The 17,500-nt window shown below is 26.7% G+C and overlaps 1 protein-coding gene across 2 annotated transcripts in view; it reads right to left on the reverse strand.

Moving 5' to 3' along the window:
- LOC124430306 (protein GDAP2 homolog) overlaps positions 1–17,500 on the reverse strand; it is a 33,629-nt gene that overhangs the window by 16,100 nt on the left and 29 nt on the right. The window contains exons 1-5 of one of the 2 annotated variants that reach the window (XM_046976651.1): positions 17,381–17,500; positions 16,936–17,198; positions 2,312–2,500; positions 1,390–1,532; positions 642–774 (exon numbers count right to left, since the gene is read on the reverse strand). The exon at positions 17,381–17,500 is cut by the window's right edge and continues 29 nt beyond it. In XM_046976651.1, the coding sequence (XP_046832607.1) occupies positions 642–774; positions 1,390–1,532; positions 2,312–2,496 (461 nt within the window). In that variant the 5' untranslated portion in view covers positions 2,497–2,500; positions 16,936–17,198; positions 17,381–17,500. The remainder of the gene's footprint in view (positions 1–641; positions 775–1,389; positions 1,533–2,311; positions 2,501–16,935; positions 17,199–17,380) is intronic. The other variant, XM_046976652.1, reaches the window with a different exon arrangement.

Genomic DNA, 17,500 nt, shown 5'->3' on the forward strand with positions numbered 1-17,500 from the left:
TAAAAATAGAAAAAATAACATTGATAAATATTTAATAAATATTTAGAAATTATTTCTTTTTTCAAATTCAACAAATAACAATCGATTGAAAATCGACAATCGTACAATTCTATTTCATTCTTGATCAGTATTTTTTTTTTTTTGTTATCAATCAATAATAATATATTTTTATTGTACAATAAGTGTTCGTTATATGTAAACATTTGGATTGGTTATAAATAATTTAGTTTCAGGATTGCCTTTTGAATTGTCCAATTCATACCACTTTATATTAATATATCATTATAAATATTAATCATTATAAAATGTATAAAGATATACTGATTCAAAAATAGTAAGCATAATTATGAAAGTGATCAATAGTCATATTATATATATAAAAGCGAGTGTATTTGTCTCTCTCTCTCTCAAAAAAAAAAAAAAAAAAAAAAAAAAGATAAATAAATAAAAAAATTAATATTTCTTTTATTTAATTGAAAAAATTTCGTTTAAATATTTATTTTTAATATCTCCAATGACTCATACTATCTTTCATAATCACCGTTCAAGTTGATAATCGATTGATGTTTTTTCTTTCTTTTTTTTTTTTTTTATATGTATATATATATATATATATTAATACATAAATAATACTATCGTACCTGTAACAACAATGCAACGTGTTCTGTGCTGCTGTTTGATATTTGATATTGTAAAATGGGCCAACCGTATGAATGATAAACCGTGCGGGTAAGCCGTGTCCTTGAGTAACTCGGACTTCACCGGTTTTACATTCTGCAAAAAAAAAAAAAAATTGTTATTATAGATTTAAGGATATCTAAAGTATCCGATTGGTCGGTCGGACGTAATATATCGATTAACAATAATCGTTTAATATTATATAAAATGCTAGCCTCTAATATTTATTTATCAAGTTGTGTAGCTCATCTAACTGTCAATCTAACTAACGTTTATAAATAATCATTTATTTATTATCAATGTTTTTTCTTTTTCTTTTTTTTTTTTTTTTTTGTTCAATATATTTATATCTTATTATTTGACTTTAATCAAATTAATAATTCACTTATTAAAAAAAATATATATATATATATATATATATATGTATATAAATATATGTTATATTCTCTTTTTTTTTTATTTTTATAACAATTAAATAAATTATTTATTGAAGAAAATTATTAATATATAAATATTTAAAAATCTTATACGTCAATAAAAATAATATAATTTGCTTATTAATATGTCAGTTCTCTTTTCATTTTTTTTTTTTCTATTTTAAATTTTACAAACAAAAATTTTTACGAGGATTGTTTTTCTTTTTTGTTGAAATGAAATGAAATGAAATAAAATGAAATGAAATGAAATGCGTCATCAAAGCTAGACGCACACCTTTTATTTCGTTATAAATTTCCATCTTAAGTGCTGACCCTGCACGATCGAATATTCTTTGGCACATGATGCTATTTTCATCCATTGTCTCGTTTGTGGAGTTTATCACGGCATCCACTTGTAAAATGGATATATCGCCAGTCCTAAAAAAGAAATATAAAAAATGTAATATTACGTATATATATATATATGTGTGTGTGTGTATATATATATATATATATATATATATATATATATGTGTGTATATATATATAAAACATTAATTTACGATGCCAATACTTCTACCAATTTTGATTATTTCGCTGGAAAGAATTTATATAGAATTAATTAAAAAAATAACAAAAAACAAAAAAAAAAAAAGGAAAAATAGCACTGAAATAAAATAATAACTTTTACATAAAAATTATTATTATTTTTTCTGTTTCTTTCTTTTCTTTTTTTTTTTTTTTTTTTGACAGACTACATTTTTTTCTACTAACAATTATTTTTCTCTGCATACTAATCATTTTTTTTTTTTTCTATCATTTAATTTATATACTTCATATAAACATAATATAAATATTACATGGGTATTAATTTTTAATGTATAAATAATAATAATAATTTGTTTAACAAAATCAATCGTAGATGCGTTCAAATGAATTCCAACGGATTAGATAAATATAGAATGATAATAAATATTGAAAGATAATTATTATAATCAATCCTCCTTTCTAGATGAATCATTTTGTTTTCCTTTTTTTCTTTTCTTTTTCTTTTCTTTTCTTTTCTATACAATTTAATTATATTATAAGGAAAAATTACAAAATATAATACAAGTAAATATTATGTTAATAATAATTTTCGATAATAATATTTGTTTATATAATTGAATAATATCATATATCAAATGGAATATGTTGAAATAAAATAATAATCGTACCATAATGCAATTTTGTTGTTAAGTGCAGGTTGACATGGAAATGGACTAATGGTGTGATGACTCGGTTCATCGATAGAATTCGAATAGTCCGTGAATCGATGTTGGACAGGAAAATCGGTCCATTTTTTTAGTGCACTTATGTCGACGACATCCGGGGCGATACGCAACGGTTCCATCAGCCTCATTCAGCTGAAACCAATACGATTACGTTATTTCCATTGGATATACAATGGTCCTTTTTATTCGCACTATTTGCAGTTTATTGGTAATAATTAAATAAACAATCAAGATAAAGAAAACAATTTCTATTCATTTCAAGTCTACATCTTTTTTCTTTTTTTTTTTTTTTTTAACGAAAAAGGAACAAAATTCATTTCAATATATTACAATATTGTAAGGATACATTGATCAAAGAAATTATTAATAAATATATATATATATATATATGAAATATTTTCTTTTTCAAGACCGGAAAGTCAAGACCGAAAAATGCTTTTGGTGTACGTTAGGTTCTAAAAATAAACAGCTTTATCGATGAAAATATAGGTCATATACAGTAGATATGTACCTGTATATATACGTATGTAGAAGAGAGAGAGAGAGAGAGAGAGAGAGAGAGAGAGAGAGAGGCAGGGAGGGAGAGGGAGAGTAAAATACCGAAGGACACGGCCCGGAGGAACAATTGAATTTTCTCAAATTATTCTCTGTTCCGTGCGTTTTCGTTTCCGCGTACGGTCAAACTTTTATACTTGCATATAGATCCAAGTGAATACACACACACACACATACACACATACACGCATTTACGCACACATACACACAAACACACACGTACGCACGTACACATACATATGTACACACGTATAGAAAGAGAGACAGATAGAGAGATAGAGAGAGAGAGAGAGAGAGAGAGAGATAGGGAGGGAAAGAGTGAGAGAGAGAAATAGTAAGAGAAACAGTAAGAGAAAAAGAGAGAAAGAGAGAGAAAGAAGAACATGGAAGTTATATAGGATATAGGCTCCCCTATAAAAGACAAGGAGACAGAACGACTGGCGCCGTCTGGCCTAACGCCGATCCTATACCCTCTCACGCAACCAACCCTTCCAGTTCATAGTATAAAAGAGAGGATCGTCGACCTCAGTTTTTTTATAGTATATTCGAAATAATCTTCTTAAATGTTTAAATACGTACGAGAAATCGACGTTCACATTTTGCAATAGTCATATGACGTGCAAGCGCACTTACAAGTATTGCAACTAAAATTGATTGGTATAACGTATGCGTTGTTAATAATATAACTGTGTATATATATATATATATATATATATATATATATATATATATAAAATTTTATTTCTTTCTTTTTTTTTTCTATTTTGTTTTCTTCGGTATATCTTTTATGATATCGTTAAGTTTATAGTCTTGATGATAGTTCTTGAAAATATTATTTTACTGATAAAAATAGATAGATAGATAGATAGCCACATAGAGAGAGAGAGAGAGAGAGAGAGAGAGAGAGAGAGAGAGAGAGAGAGAGAGAGAGAGAGAGAGTGTCATAATAATGTAATAATAATATTAATGGGAATAGTAATAGCATTATGATAATATTATTATTTTAGTTATAATAATAATAGTAATATCACGTTACTAATAATGTATTATTATTTTTTATACTTGGATATATTACATAGAATATATATATATATATATAATGAAGAAACAATTATTAATAATAATATGTAATGAATATATGTAATTAATGAAGAAATGATTAATTAATAAATAATAGTATTTTGAATTGAAAAGTGATAAAAAGAAAGAAGAAAGAAGGAAGAGAAATGTAAATGTAAGTCAGAAGTTTATTTCGTTATATAAGAATACTCATTGATGAACGATTTAAAAAATGCGAATTATCGTTCTATCGTTCGTTCGTTCGTTCGTTCGAGGGAATTATCTTTGCATGAATCATTAAGATTAGATTAAGAACGGCAAGCTTTTGCCGAATGAAAATCACGAATCGTTTCAGTTGAATCACTTCAAACGAACGACGATAGCTTTAAGGATTTTCTTCGACGGATGAAAATTGAATTATCATGAAGAATCTGCCAAAGCAAGTTTCATCTAATTCGTGAATTTTCAAATGTATCGAACGTTAAGCTACCATTATAAATTAAAAAAGGAATCATGTAATATCTATTTCTTTACGATGTTTACTATCTAATTTATAATATATCCACAAATATTTTTATATAAATTAGAAAAAGAATTTTATATATATATATATATATATAATTTATTCAATTATTTATATAATCTTTATTTAGGTATATATAATTTATTATTAATCCATACTTATTTATATTTCTCTGGAAAATTAGAATTATATGTATAAATATATCCAGGTATATATATATATATATATATATATATATCCATTATATAATATAATTTATTGAATTATTTATTTAAACTACATATATAATTTCTATTTTATCTTTCTGTTTCTGTATTTAAAAAAAGAGAAAAAAAAAAAGAAAAGAAAAAAAAAATTTGTTAAACGTTCAACATATACGAAAATAATAATTAATAATCTTTTTCATAATATCGCAAACTATACGTGAATATAATAATTAAATGGAAGAGCTACATTGAATTCGGCTTTTTATCGATTTACTCGTAAAATGGGACATCTTTGACGGATTAACGTGAGCATCAAGGTGACGTGATCGTCGAAAGTAATAGATTTTTTTCGAACTTATACACGTCTATTCCTATTGAATTGAACTCCTCGTCAATGTTTCTTTTCCGTGTCACATAAAATAGACGATAGTATCTTTTACTTTCGTTCCTTTTTTTCTTTTCTTTTTTTTTCTTTTTTCCTTTTTTCTTTTTTTTAACTTTTTCTCTTTCTTTTACAACAAGCGCATGATTGATCACTAACCGAGTTATAAATAAATAGAAATTCGGATAGAAGTTCGAAATTATATATATAAAAAAAAAAAATATATATATATATATATATATTGTTAGATGTTTTATAACAAAATTTATTTAAACGTTTCTTTAATATGAGTGTTTTAGTATGTCCATGTTTGTATGCAAGCTCAGCTTTTCTATTGATAAACATAAAATTGAACTTAACTCCGTATACATGGCGAATTGAAAATGCTGATCGTAGTTAAAAAAAAAAAAAAAAAAAAAAAAAAAGAAAGAAAGAAAGAAAGGGGAAAAAGATAAAAAATAAAAAGAGAAAAGAGAAAGAAGGCAAAAAGGGGAGAAACAATAAAAAAAGAAATAAAAAAAAAAAAAAATAAAAAATAGATTAAGTTTCTCCTTTGAACGTGCGCTTGCAAAAAATATTTTTTTACAAGCACATTACTTTATCGAATTCCACTGCGTCAGCTCAAAACAAGTATGCACTTCTCCTATCTGAAACAAGCTCTACAATTTTTCTTTTGTATACGTGTCTCTCTCTCTCTCTCTGTGTGTGTATGTGTGTGTGTGTGTCTCTTCTGACATCATTTCCCCCCAACCCTCCTCCACCCTGCATTTGAAATTTACTTTTCAAATTTTCATTCCAACGTATTATTCAAATATATTTCAATTGTACTTGAATTTTAAAGATGGGGAGGGGGGGGAGGGCGGAAATAAATATGTAAAATATGTTATCCGTTTCAATATCTATTCCTCGAAAAATATTGTCAGATAAATTTATCGCGAAAAGTTATTTAACGGCAAATAATTTTTCGAATCGTTGAATAGAGTTCCTTTTTTTTTTTTTTTTTTTTTTTTTTTTTTTTTTTTTTTTTTTTTGATAAAGAAAAAAGAACAAAAAAGAAAAAAGAAATATGATAGAGAAGAAGACAGGGGGAGGAGAGGAGACGGGAGGGAGGGTGGTGGTGGTAGACGGAGAAGGTCAAGGATTTCCAAACGATTTCAAAATCGTATTATTATCGTTATCGAGATCTTTCGAGAGAAGTCCATTTTTGTATTTCGTCACTTCTTTTTTCCTTCGTCAAATTATAAAAATTACAAGCACAACTGGATAAGATACGAAGTTGAAAAGAACGTGGCTTAAAATATCTCGTGGTGTGTGCAATTGATTTTTTTTAAAAAAATCGATTCAACTAAGAGAACATATACGTTTTATCGTACGACAATTGCGATAGGTAACTATTGCTCTTTGGATATATTTAATCCAATCAATATTTTTTCTTTTAATATCGATTTAAAATCCTATAAGAAGTCGTTGAAAAAGTAGAATGGCTTTGTCTAAATATTACACCTTTTTTTATTCCTTCTTTTTTTCTTTTTTGTCTTTCCCCCCACCCCCGACCATTTTTTTTTTTAAAAGGTTTCACACAAGATTAGACGACTCGTGTGCCAAGAGTTGTAGTAGAGCTATCCAATCGTTAGAAACCTTTAAAAAAAATGGGCACACACATGCACATTCTTTCGTTAAATGTGTATCTATGCAAATGAGAGAGAAAGAGAGGGAGAGAGAGACAGAAAAAGGGGAAAAAAAAGCTGAATTCTTTGCCCTCTCGACGAAGTGGCTTCTCTTGCATAGTTGTACGTCATTCACAATTAGGAAGATCTTCAAAATAAGTGTGAGAGAGAGAGAGAGAGAGAGAGAGAGAGAGAGAGAGAGAGAGAGAGAGAGAGAGGAATGCATTATTATAAAGCAATGTTCATTTCATTCAAAAGGTATTAAAAATAAAAAAAAAAAAATTATACATATATGTTAAATGTGGATGATCAAGAAAAAAAAAAAAGAAAAAGAAAAAGAAAAAGAAAAAAGGAACAAAACAAAATAAAACAAATTATCGTAGTTTTTAACTAAATGAAATGAAAACATTCGTGTTATCTTTTCTTTTCCAATATGTAAAATTAATTATCTGTTAGTAAGTCAAACAAAAAAAAAAAAAAAAAAAAAAAGAAAAGAAAAAAAAGAAGAAAAAGAAAAAATGAAAGAGAAAATGAAAGACATTACGATAAAATATAGGATAAAGAGAAGAAGAAGAAGAAGGGAAAGAAAAGGAGAAAGAAATAGAGAAAGAAAAAGAAAAAGAGAAAGAAAAAGAAAACAAAAAAGAAAAAGAAAACAAAAAAGAAAAACAAAACAAAACAAAACAAAATAAAATATAATAGCAAGAGAGCGAGCGAGTGAGCAAGTGAGTCATCGAACAGCTGATCGTGAAAAAAGAAACGCTATTTGACCCACATAAATTCTTGAAAGGAAGCAAGCAAGCAAGTAAGCACGAGACGAGCATGTGGACCTATACAACCTTCTCAGGAATGTCGACAAAAAAAAAAAAATAAAAAAGAAAAAAAAAAGGAAGATCACGTCAGGTGTTTTTTGCCTGATATCCGATAGCAACCAAGTGGCTCTGCCTGTCTGGTTATGGCACGTTTATGTCAGGTCAGTAATTGTTATCTTCGTACGTTATGTATAAATTATATTTTTCTCACTTTTGGATATTAACAAACAATTTCGATGAAAAAAAACGTTCCACGATCTGTTTCCTTTTCCTTCATTCCATATCTTTCATACATTTCTTTTCTCTTTTTAATCCCTATAGTATTCTCAAGTATCAATACCAAAAGATGTTGTTACACCTAATGAGAAATTTTCAATTAAAATTTTATTAGAATATCGAAGAAACGATATTCTAATTATCTTTCATTTATTTCCTTTTTTATTTCTTTTTTCTTTTTTTTTTTTGGACTTTATATTATCTGCAAATTTTTATGATTTTTCAAAATCATATCGTTCCTTTTTTCGAGATATTATTTGGGCTTGTTGATTCGGACGTGATAGTCTTTACAAGCTAGTCTTGTCTTCTTGTAATCTGATAAAAAATAAAAAAAGAAAGAAAGAAAGAAAGCGAAAAAAGGTCTAAAATGTCTACGAAAAAATGGGGTAAAGAGAGAGAGGAGAGGGGAGAATGGGGACAATGTAATTGATTTTTTTAAATCAATTAGAGACTTTTGGCCCGCCCCCATTATAAATAATAAAGAGAAATCGAAAGATCGATGATTAAGAATGTTTTTGATTGGTTATTTCTTTTTTTTTTTCTTGTTTTCGTTTTCGTTTTAATACGTCAAAATCCAAGAAAGTATATATATATATATATATATATATATATATATATATATATTTATATATTGTTTAATTCGAAGAAGGTCGCGTTATAAGAAAGCCAAAAAATAAATTCGTTTTAGTTTTGGTGATGCAATGGTATGCAGTAAGTATACGGTAAGATATTTTTCATAATAAAAGAATTGGTGGAACACAAGCAGCCGTCTCTGTAAAACCGGCTAAGGTGAGTGGCGTTTTGAAAATCCACTTAAAAGCGTCGAGCAAAAAGCGTCGAGCAAAAAGCGTTACCATGAGTCTCGGAGAACGACGACAGCTTCTTTGGACTAATTGGAGAACGGTCGGAAGCACGAACGCGTCTAACTCTCTAACGTTAATTACGTACTGTCATCGAGCAATATTATTTTTTCTTCCTTTTTCTCTTTTCAATTTTTAACATTTTTTTTCTTTTTTTTTTAAATAAATTATCTATAAAGAAAATTGACATATTATTATTATCATTATTATTGTTGTTGTTGTTATAACTATTACAACCATATATATATATATATATATATATATATATATTTATTATAATTTTAAATGATAATTTTATCATATATCAATATACATTATAATATTACAATTATATCAAAATTAAAAAAAAAAAATATATATATATATTTATATTATAAATAAATAAATATATGTATATAATTATAATGATAATTATTGTAACAATTATATAATTAAAATTATATATAACAATGATATTATAATATAATTTATATATATTATAGTTGTAATATTTTTTTATCATTATATATTAATATTACAATGATATATTTTAAATGTTTCTATGATTGTGTTAACCTATAAGCATTTAATAATAATAATAATAATAATAATAATAATAATAATAATAATAATAATAATAATAATAATAATAATAATAATAATTGTATTGTATAATAAAATTAAATACGTTGAAATAATAGATAAGATTTTTATTAAAATATTATTAAATCGATAATCGATAATATGTAATAATTTCATATCATTACTGAATAAGAAAGTTCACTTTTATCGGATAGATTTTATCTTCGTGTACTACACAATTTTGCTCAAGCAATGTCTAGTTTAATTTAAAATCGTTTAATTTATTCGATCGATAATGGTATCCATTCTGGTTTCCCCAAACTATGCGCATTATTGTTGCGAATTAAATTTACACTTTAAATACTTCAAATACTAACGTATAATTTCCTTTCCTTTTTATCCTTTTTTTTTTGTTTAATAACGAAATATAAGCGGAGATGTTAACATTTTTACTATTGAAATAAAATCAATAGTATTTTCAATTTTATATATATATATATATATATATATATATATATATATATATATAAATGTATTACAATAAATAAAAACAAAATGAATAATGATCCAAAACACAATGAAAATGTTTACTATCAAAATAAAAACAATAATATTTTCAATATATATATATATATATTACCTTATATATTTTCTATATTAGAGTAAATAAATAAATAAATAAAAAAAATAAATAAATAATGTTTTCAAAACAAAATGTAAATCTTTACTATAGAAATAATAACAAATATTATTGACAATATTTATTAACCAATCAAAAAGAAAAAAATCAATATATAGAATATATATATATATATATATATATATATATATATATATAAATAATTATTTGTTATCTCTCTGTTATTTAGGTTTCGTTCGTATTAAGAGATGATATCATCCTAGCGTAACCTTTCATTAGAAAAAGTGAGTGGCCTAATGCATATGTATAATCGCGAAGAATCTGAATGAACTTATTGTTAGTACAATATGTGTTCGACTAGGTAACTATTATTCACATCCGTTTGTTGAACCGTATAATACCAGACGATAAAGTATCATTAACAAACGGTCAACGTGACTATAATCCAAATGTGCACTATTATTTGGTTCATTCGTGTCGAGAGAAAAAAAAGAAAAAAAAAAAGAGAAAAAAAAAGAGAAAAAAAAAACAGAAAAAAGCGAAAGAGAAAAATAAAAGACGAAGAACAAAAGGAAAGAAAAAGAAAAAAAAGGAAAAAAAAAAAAAGAAAAAACAGAAAAGAAAGAAAAACGCGTACTTACTCATTAAAATTCTTATTGGAAACCATTTAAAAATGATTTTTCTTATGTACTAAGTAATTATTATAATGACTTTAGATTATATATATCTTCACGCACGTTGTTCAATCATGCGTGTGCGCTAATACCTGTTGTACCCTAAGTGTGACTCAACGGTATCTATAATGAAATATAAAAATAAAAAATCCATGTTATATATATATATATATATATATATATATATATATATATAAAATATAATATGTTATAAAAATAATCTATAGGTGAATGAATGGAAGAAAAAAAGAAAGAAAGAAAGAAAGAAAGAAAGAAAGAAAGAATAAAAGAAAGGAAAAAGAGTAAAAGTATTTCCAATCGACGATACCAATTACTGTCTCGTCTGTTTTATATATATATATATATATTTCTTTATATAAGAATAATTAACAATGATATATTAATCTTTAATATACGTAGTACGTAGTTTAATACAAAGAAAAAGGAAAACAAAGTAAGAAATTTTCCTAAAAATTTTATTTACGTATAAAATTAACTATGATTCAGAAATACGAAAATACGAAGATAAACGATTCCATGAAAATTTTCCTAAAAATTTCCCGATTTAAAAGAAATTTTTCGAGTGATTTTAAAATATCGATTACTCGCTATTTCGAGAAATATTTTGGACTAATATTTTTTTCTCTTCTTCTTCTGATCAGATTTAATAAAAAGAAAAATAAGAGGAAGCTTCATAAAATAAGAAAAGAAAAAAAAAAAAAGAAAAAAAAAAAACGAAAAGAAAAAGAAAAAGAAAGAAAAGAAAAGAATACCATTGATCGATTATTGAAACGTGAGACTTCGGTAACACTTGTTCCAATCAATATAAAGACATATGTAATAGAAAGATATCGTATTAAAAGGAAACGTCGAAATATAAAAATCGTTAACGTCCATCAATTTCCTTGATCGATCGAATAGATTAATAATTACATTTGACTTCGAACCTTATCCCATAACCAACCAACCAACCTATATACATATATATATATATATATATATGTATCTCGATTCTAATAATATCTACGAGAAACCTTGTATGTATCGTAATCGAGTATAGATCATGATCAATATTTGCGGGATGGAAAATATACGATCAGCATATCGGTATCGTCTTATCGATGAATCGTATGTATGTATCGTTTAGATTAAACAAACTGATCGATTTATGAGAATAACGAAAGGATTTTGTTAAGAGAGATAGATAGAGGGAGAGAAAGAGAGAGAGAGAGAGAGAGAGATAAAGAGAGAGAGAGAGAGAGAGAGAGAGAGAGAGAGAGAGAAAGAGAGAGAACATACGATTGTCCTCAAGGTTTATAGCCGTTCAGTTATTGGCATTTATACGAGCGCTCATAAGTCGATAAATGATGACATTATGACGGTCAAGTAAATGACATAAGACAACTAGCTATCCGTCTAATCGTTACAACGATTATATACAGTATGTACTATGTTCCTTACAAAAATAATCCAATTTATTTATATACCTCACGTAACCGATTGAAACTACGTCTGAGAATATCTTCTTCGTGGTTTAAGTAAAATATTAAGAAAATATCTTTTCTTTTTTTTCTTTCTTTTTTTTTTTTTCTTCTTTTTTCAAACGAATTTAATTTTGCATTTTATAATTTATTCTATATCCTATTATTATGTGTATAAAAAAAAAAGAAAAAAAAAGAAAAAAAAAAAGAAATTAAATTGACAAAACACTTTACTATTCGTCTAATCGTTATCGGATTATATATATTACTTTGCAATAATACTTCAATTTATTTATATACCTCATGTAATCGAATGAAACCATTTTTATACGAATGATCTATGAAATATATATATATATATATATATATCTTATTACTGTTTTATGAAAGATATAATAGAAATAATATTAAGACGATAATTATAATTTTTAATTATAATTAATTATAATTAATTTCTAAGCTAATTTTGTTTTTTTCAAATGTTGAAACAACAAATATAATTTGCTGAACTATATGCCTAACTATATATGTACAAAAAGAGTTCACGAGAGATATTAATTAATTTTTCCTATATGCATAAAAAGTTATTCCATTAATTTAAAGATTATCTCTATTAATCATCCTTACCATATATATATATATATATATAATTTCATATTAACTATATTATTTTCTTTTTTTTGAATCCATAATAATTTACTTTACTTTCTTGTTCTTTTTTTCCTCTTATTGTTCAAACATTTTTTAAATAGAAAACAAGATGTAATGTGGACCAAATGAGTATTAAAAAAAAAAAAAAAAAAAAAAAAAAAAAAAAAGAAAAAATAAGAAAATAGAAAAAAGTTATATTGAAAAAAAAAAAAAAAAAAAAAAAAAAATTTATAGAACAATTCATCGTTATATAATTTTCCATTTAAATTAGAAATTGATCTATCGTTTCTAAGTATCGCTAAATAAGTTCTAAGAATCATACAGGTACTTTCCTCATAGACAGATTAGATTATCTCGATGCGTTTGACTTCTCTACACCTGTTACTCGTCCATTCGATCATCCGTCTTCTGACGCAAATATCTTTTACATTACACGCAAAGCCATCATTGAATTTTCTTCTGATCTTATGTATAGATAGTTATCACGCTATATACATATATATATATATATATATATATTGGCTTAGCAACTATTGCCATTTGAAATAGTTATGTAATATTTAGTAATTTTAATAAATATCTCTTGGAAAATAATTCATATTCATATTAATTGATAAAAATATAAAAGAAAAAGAAAAAAAAAAAAAAAAAAAAAGAAAGAAAGTAAAAAAAAATTAATTTCAATCAATGACACTCATTTTTTACTTCGACTAATTAGATAATAATTTTTCTAACGCTATAATAATTAATTTCGGTTATTAATTCGTATCAACACAGCAATAAATTAATTGCAAAAAGATTAAAAAAATTATTCTAATGTCTATATATATATATATATATATATATGAGCTGAGTCAGCGAATATATCATTAATTAAAATATAAATTGAAAATGAATAAACAGAAAATGATTTTCTAAGAATCTAAGAAACGATTGGTCGATGTTATCGATGATCTTAACGATATTAATATCTCTTACATTTATCTGTAGGAAAAAGATTTAAAAAAAAAAAAAAAAAAAAGAAAGAAAAGGAGAAAAAAAAAAGAAAGAGAAATGAAAAACATAGAGAGTTAACAACGTAGTGCAAAAATGAATCGGAGAATATTATTTGCATTTCGTTCGAGCAACGTAGGTTCATTTTAGTGCAACGACGTTATCGGGAAACGGTCGAATCGATATTAACTCGGTTACGATCCTAATCCTTCGGTGTGTATCCTCTCGTCGTTGGATAGAAACTCTAATAAGTATAAAGAACGTAGCCTCTGAAGCTCAATAAGTTGCCTACTTTAAGAAAAAAAAAAAAAAAAAAAAAAAAAAAAAAAAAAAAAAAAAAAAAAAAAAAAAAAAAAAAAAAAGAAAGAAAAAAAAAAAGAAAGAAAAAAGAAAAGAAAAAAAAGAAAAAGAAAAAAGACAAAAGTAATGTCACTTGTGCTAGATATTTTCTAAATTAATTTAGTACAAATAATACCTATGCATAGTTTTATTTGTTTTTTCGTTTCTTTATTCTTCTTTTTTCTTTCTTTTTTTTTTTTTTTTTTTTAAATTTCGATAAATTGCGGCAAAGAAGACGCCATTTTGTTCATACAAATGATAAGAAATTAATTGACAAAGATTAACAATGGAGAAACGAATTAGAGATATTTCTTATTAGATTTCTAATATTGAATTATTTATATATATATATAATTATTTTTTCTCTATCTTTGAATTAGTAGAATCGTCGGTATTAATCTTATGATTTATATCATTTTTTTTTATATTCTTCATCAGTCTAAAAAATTTATATAATTCTTTACAGGTAATCTTTCATAATCTTGAATTAATCCTATTATTTATATTATGTTTTTACGAGTCATTTTTAAAAATCTCAAATTACTCTTACAATTCGCATTAATATTCGCATTTAATAGTTTCTATTAATTAATGAGTTCTTATGAAAAATATGAGGAAGAGAAAGATAGATAGATAGATAGAGAGAGAGAGAGAGAGAGAGAGAGAGAAAATTAGATATTAGAAATTAGAAGCAAATGTCTATTAGTACGTGTATTTTCATGAAGAAAATTAGAGATGTTATTTCCCTCCGTACCTCTTATATGTATGTATCTATACACACAGGACGAATAATCATATTCACATGAATGACCTGGAAAAGGAAGAGACAAAGACATAGACATATAGACAGAGATAGAGATATATAGCTAGATATAAAGAGATAGAGAGATAGATAGATAGAGAGAGAGAGAGAGAGAGAGAGAGAGAGAGAGAGAGATGAAGAATGATGAGAGAATGAAAAGTAGAATTAAAAAGAGAGAGAAAGAAAGCGAGAGAGAGAGAGAGAGAGAAAGATTGAGTGAGTGTGTGAATGAAAGAATAAGTGAGACAGAATGAGTACGTGTGAGAATGAGAGAGAGAGAGAGAGAGAGAGAGAGAAAGGTTTGGATAGGACGAATACGAAGAGACGGAGAACGCACGACACGAATTATCGACGCGCGTTGCTCGGACATGCCGCTATACTGGCTCACCGATCAAGGTCACACACTGGAGGGTCTTCCGTTAGGTGTACTTAGGAAGCCGATGTGATGAACATCGGCAAAGGAGATAGCCAAAGAGAGAAAGAGAGAGAGAGAGAGAGAGAGATAAATAGACATATACAAAGAGAGAGAGAGAGAGAAAAAAAGAGAGATAACATCTTTACCTTTCCATTAATTGAACGACCTTACCTACTTTAACATCTTTCGTGTCTAAACACAAAAGACAACTAACACCAATCACTGAGATAGAGTTTGACCCTTTTCTTACATTCATCTCTCTCTCTCTCTCTCTCTCTCTCTCTCTCGCTCTCTTGCTCTCTGTGTCTGTACATACGTATATATATATATAGATATATATATATATATATGTATGTATGTACGTGTCCTACGTATGCATATATATATATATATATATATGTTTATGTGCGTTTCCATAGAAGAAAATCGTTGAACGACATAGTAACACTCCAAGTAAAATAGAGAGCCCTAAACAATAGTAATAGTAATAATAATAATAATAATAATAATAATAATAATAATAATAATAATAATGATGATGATGATGATGATGATGATGATAATGATGATGATAAAAACGAAATAGAGGCAAAAAATGTTGCAAAATAATTGTTGAAATTTTCTCGCGTTGTTGTTGTTATTGGAAGAAAAAGTGTTAGAAGGAAAGAAAGAAAAAAAAAAAAAAAACAAAACACAAAGAAGGAGAAAGAGGAGAAAGAAAGTTTGGAAAATAACAACGTCGATAATAACGCAGTATTATACATACGTTTAATTTCGACATTAATTAATACCATTTGGAGCATTATTATTAATCATTTTTACTGATACGTCTGACATAACGATGACGATGATAATAACGATGACGATGATGACTACGATGCCGACGATGAAAACGATGACCGTGTTCCTTTGATGATCGAAGAATTGTTTCATGCAAAAGGTTAACGATATATTCGTAGCGTACATATATGTATATATATATATATATATATATGTTCATACATGCTTCGCAACATAGGTTATATATACAGAAAGCGAGCGAGAGAGAGAAAGAGAGAGAGAGGGAGAGAGAGAGAGAGAGAGAGAGAGAGAGAGAGAGAGAGAGCAAAAACGATGGAAGTTACATTAATGTAGAAAAAAGTGTGTACTTTGCTACGTAAACCGCGTTCAGAATTTCAATATTTATAAGATGAATAGAACGGGGAAGAAGTTGACGCGTCGCCTAGACATCGAACGATTTTTCTTATTCATATAGAGATAAAATATTTATCAGATAGCTCGGCTCAAACGCGAATCGTATCGACGAAAGAGAGAGAGAGAGAGAGAGAGAGGGAGGGGGGGGGGAATAAGACAAGAGAGAAGAGAGACAGGAAGTCAAAGAGAGAGAGAGAGAGAGAAACAAGAAAATGCATCGATAAGAAAAAGTCGTAGATCAATGAGATATAAAGAGGAAAAGTAAAGGAAAAGATGGAAAAAAAAAAAAAAAGAAAATAGAAAAAAAAGAAAAGTAGAAGAAGAAAAAAGGAAACAAAATTATACGACGAATTTGTGATAATATAATGTTACGATTAAATATTAAGAATAAAAATAATATTTCCATTTCACACGCAATATATAATAGAGATAACCGCGTGCTTGATCGCGCCGACGCATTGTCCTCGGTGCACTCACCTTCGAAACGTCCGCCTTAGAACAGGCAGTCTCGTGTCTGCAAACACAGCAGGCAAATTGGATACGCCAATCAGGATATATTATACAGGTGGTGGTAACACGCCGTACCAAACGAGAATGAGAGATCTTTGTTTCCAAGCAGGTGTCAGTCTCCTATTTTTCTCCTTTCTCTTTAATCTTTTCTTCTTCTTATTCCCTTTTACTCTTTATCTTCTTTCCTTTCGAAAAAATAATAATCGTCCCGTCTAAATCTTTCGTTCGATCTAAGGAAAGATATATCCTTTTCTTTTCTTATAATTTATTGTTTATATTATATTTCTTTATTATACATATATATATATATATATATATATATACATATATACATATATACATATACATATATACATATATACATATATATATATATATATATATCGTCGTATTTAGATGAAACGTCAGCTACTTTTTCCTTGTTGCTCTTTAACCCCTTTTATGTCGTCTCGAGGAAAGACCCGCCAAGAGGACGAACGAACGTTTCGAGGACGCATTCGCGATGCCGAGGACAACTACGTACTATCCTCAC

Source organism: Vespa crabro, chromosome 18 (assembly GCF_910589235.1).
Source record: "Vespa crabro chromosome 18, iyVesCrab1.2, whole genome shotgun sequence".
Classification (NCBI taxonomy): Eukaryota; Metazoa; Arthropoda; class Insecta; order Hymenoptera; family Vespidae; genus Vespa; species Vespa crabro.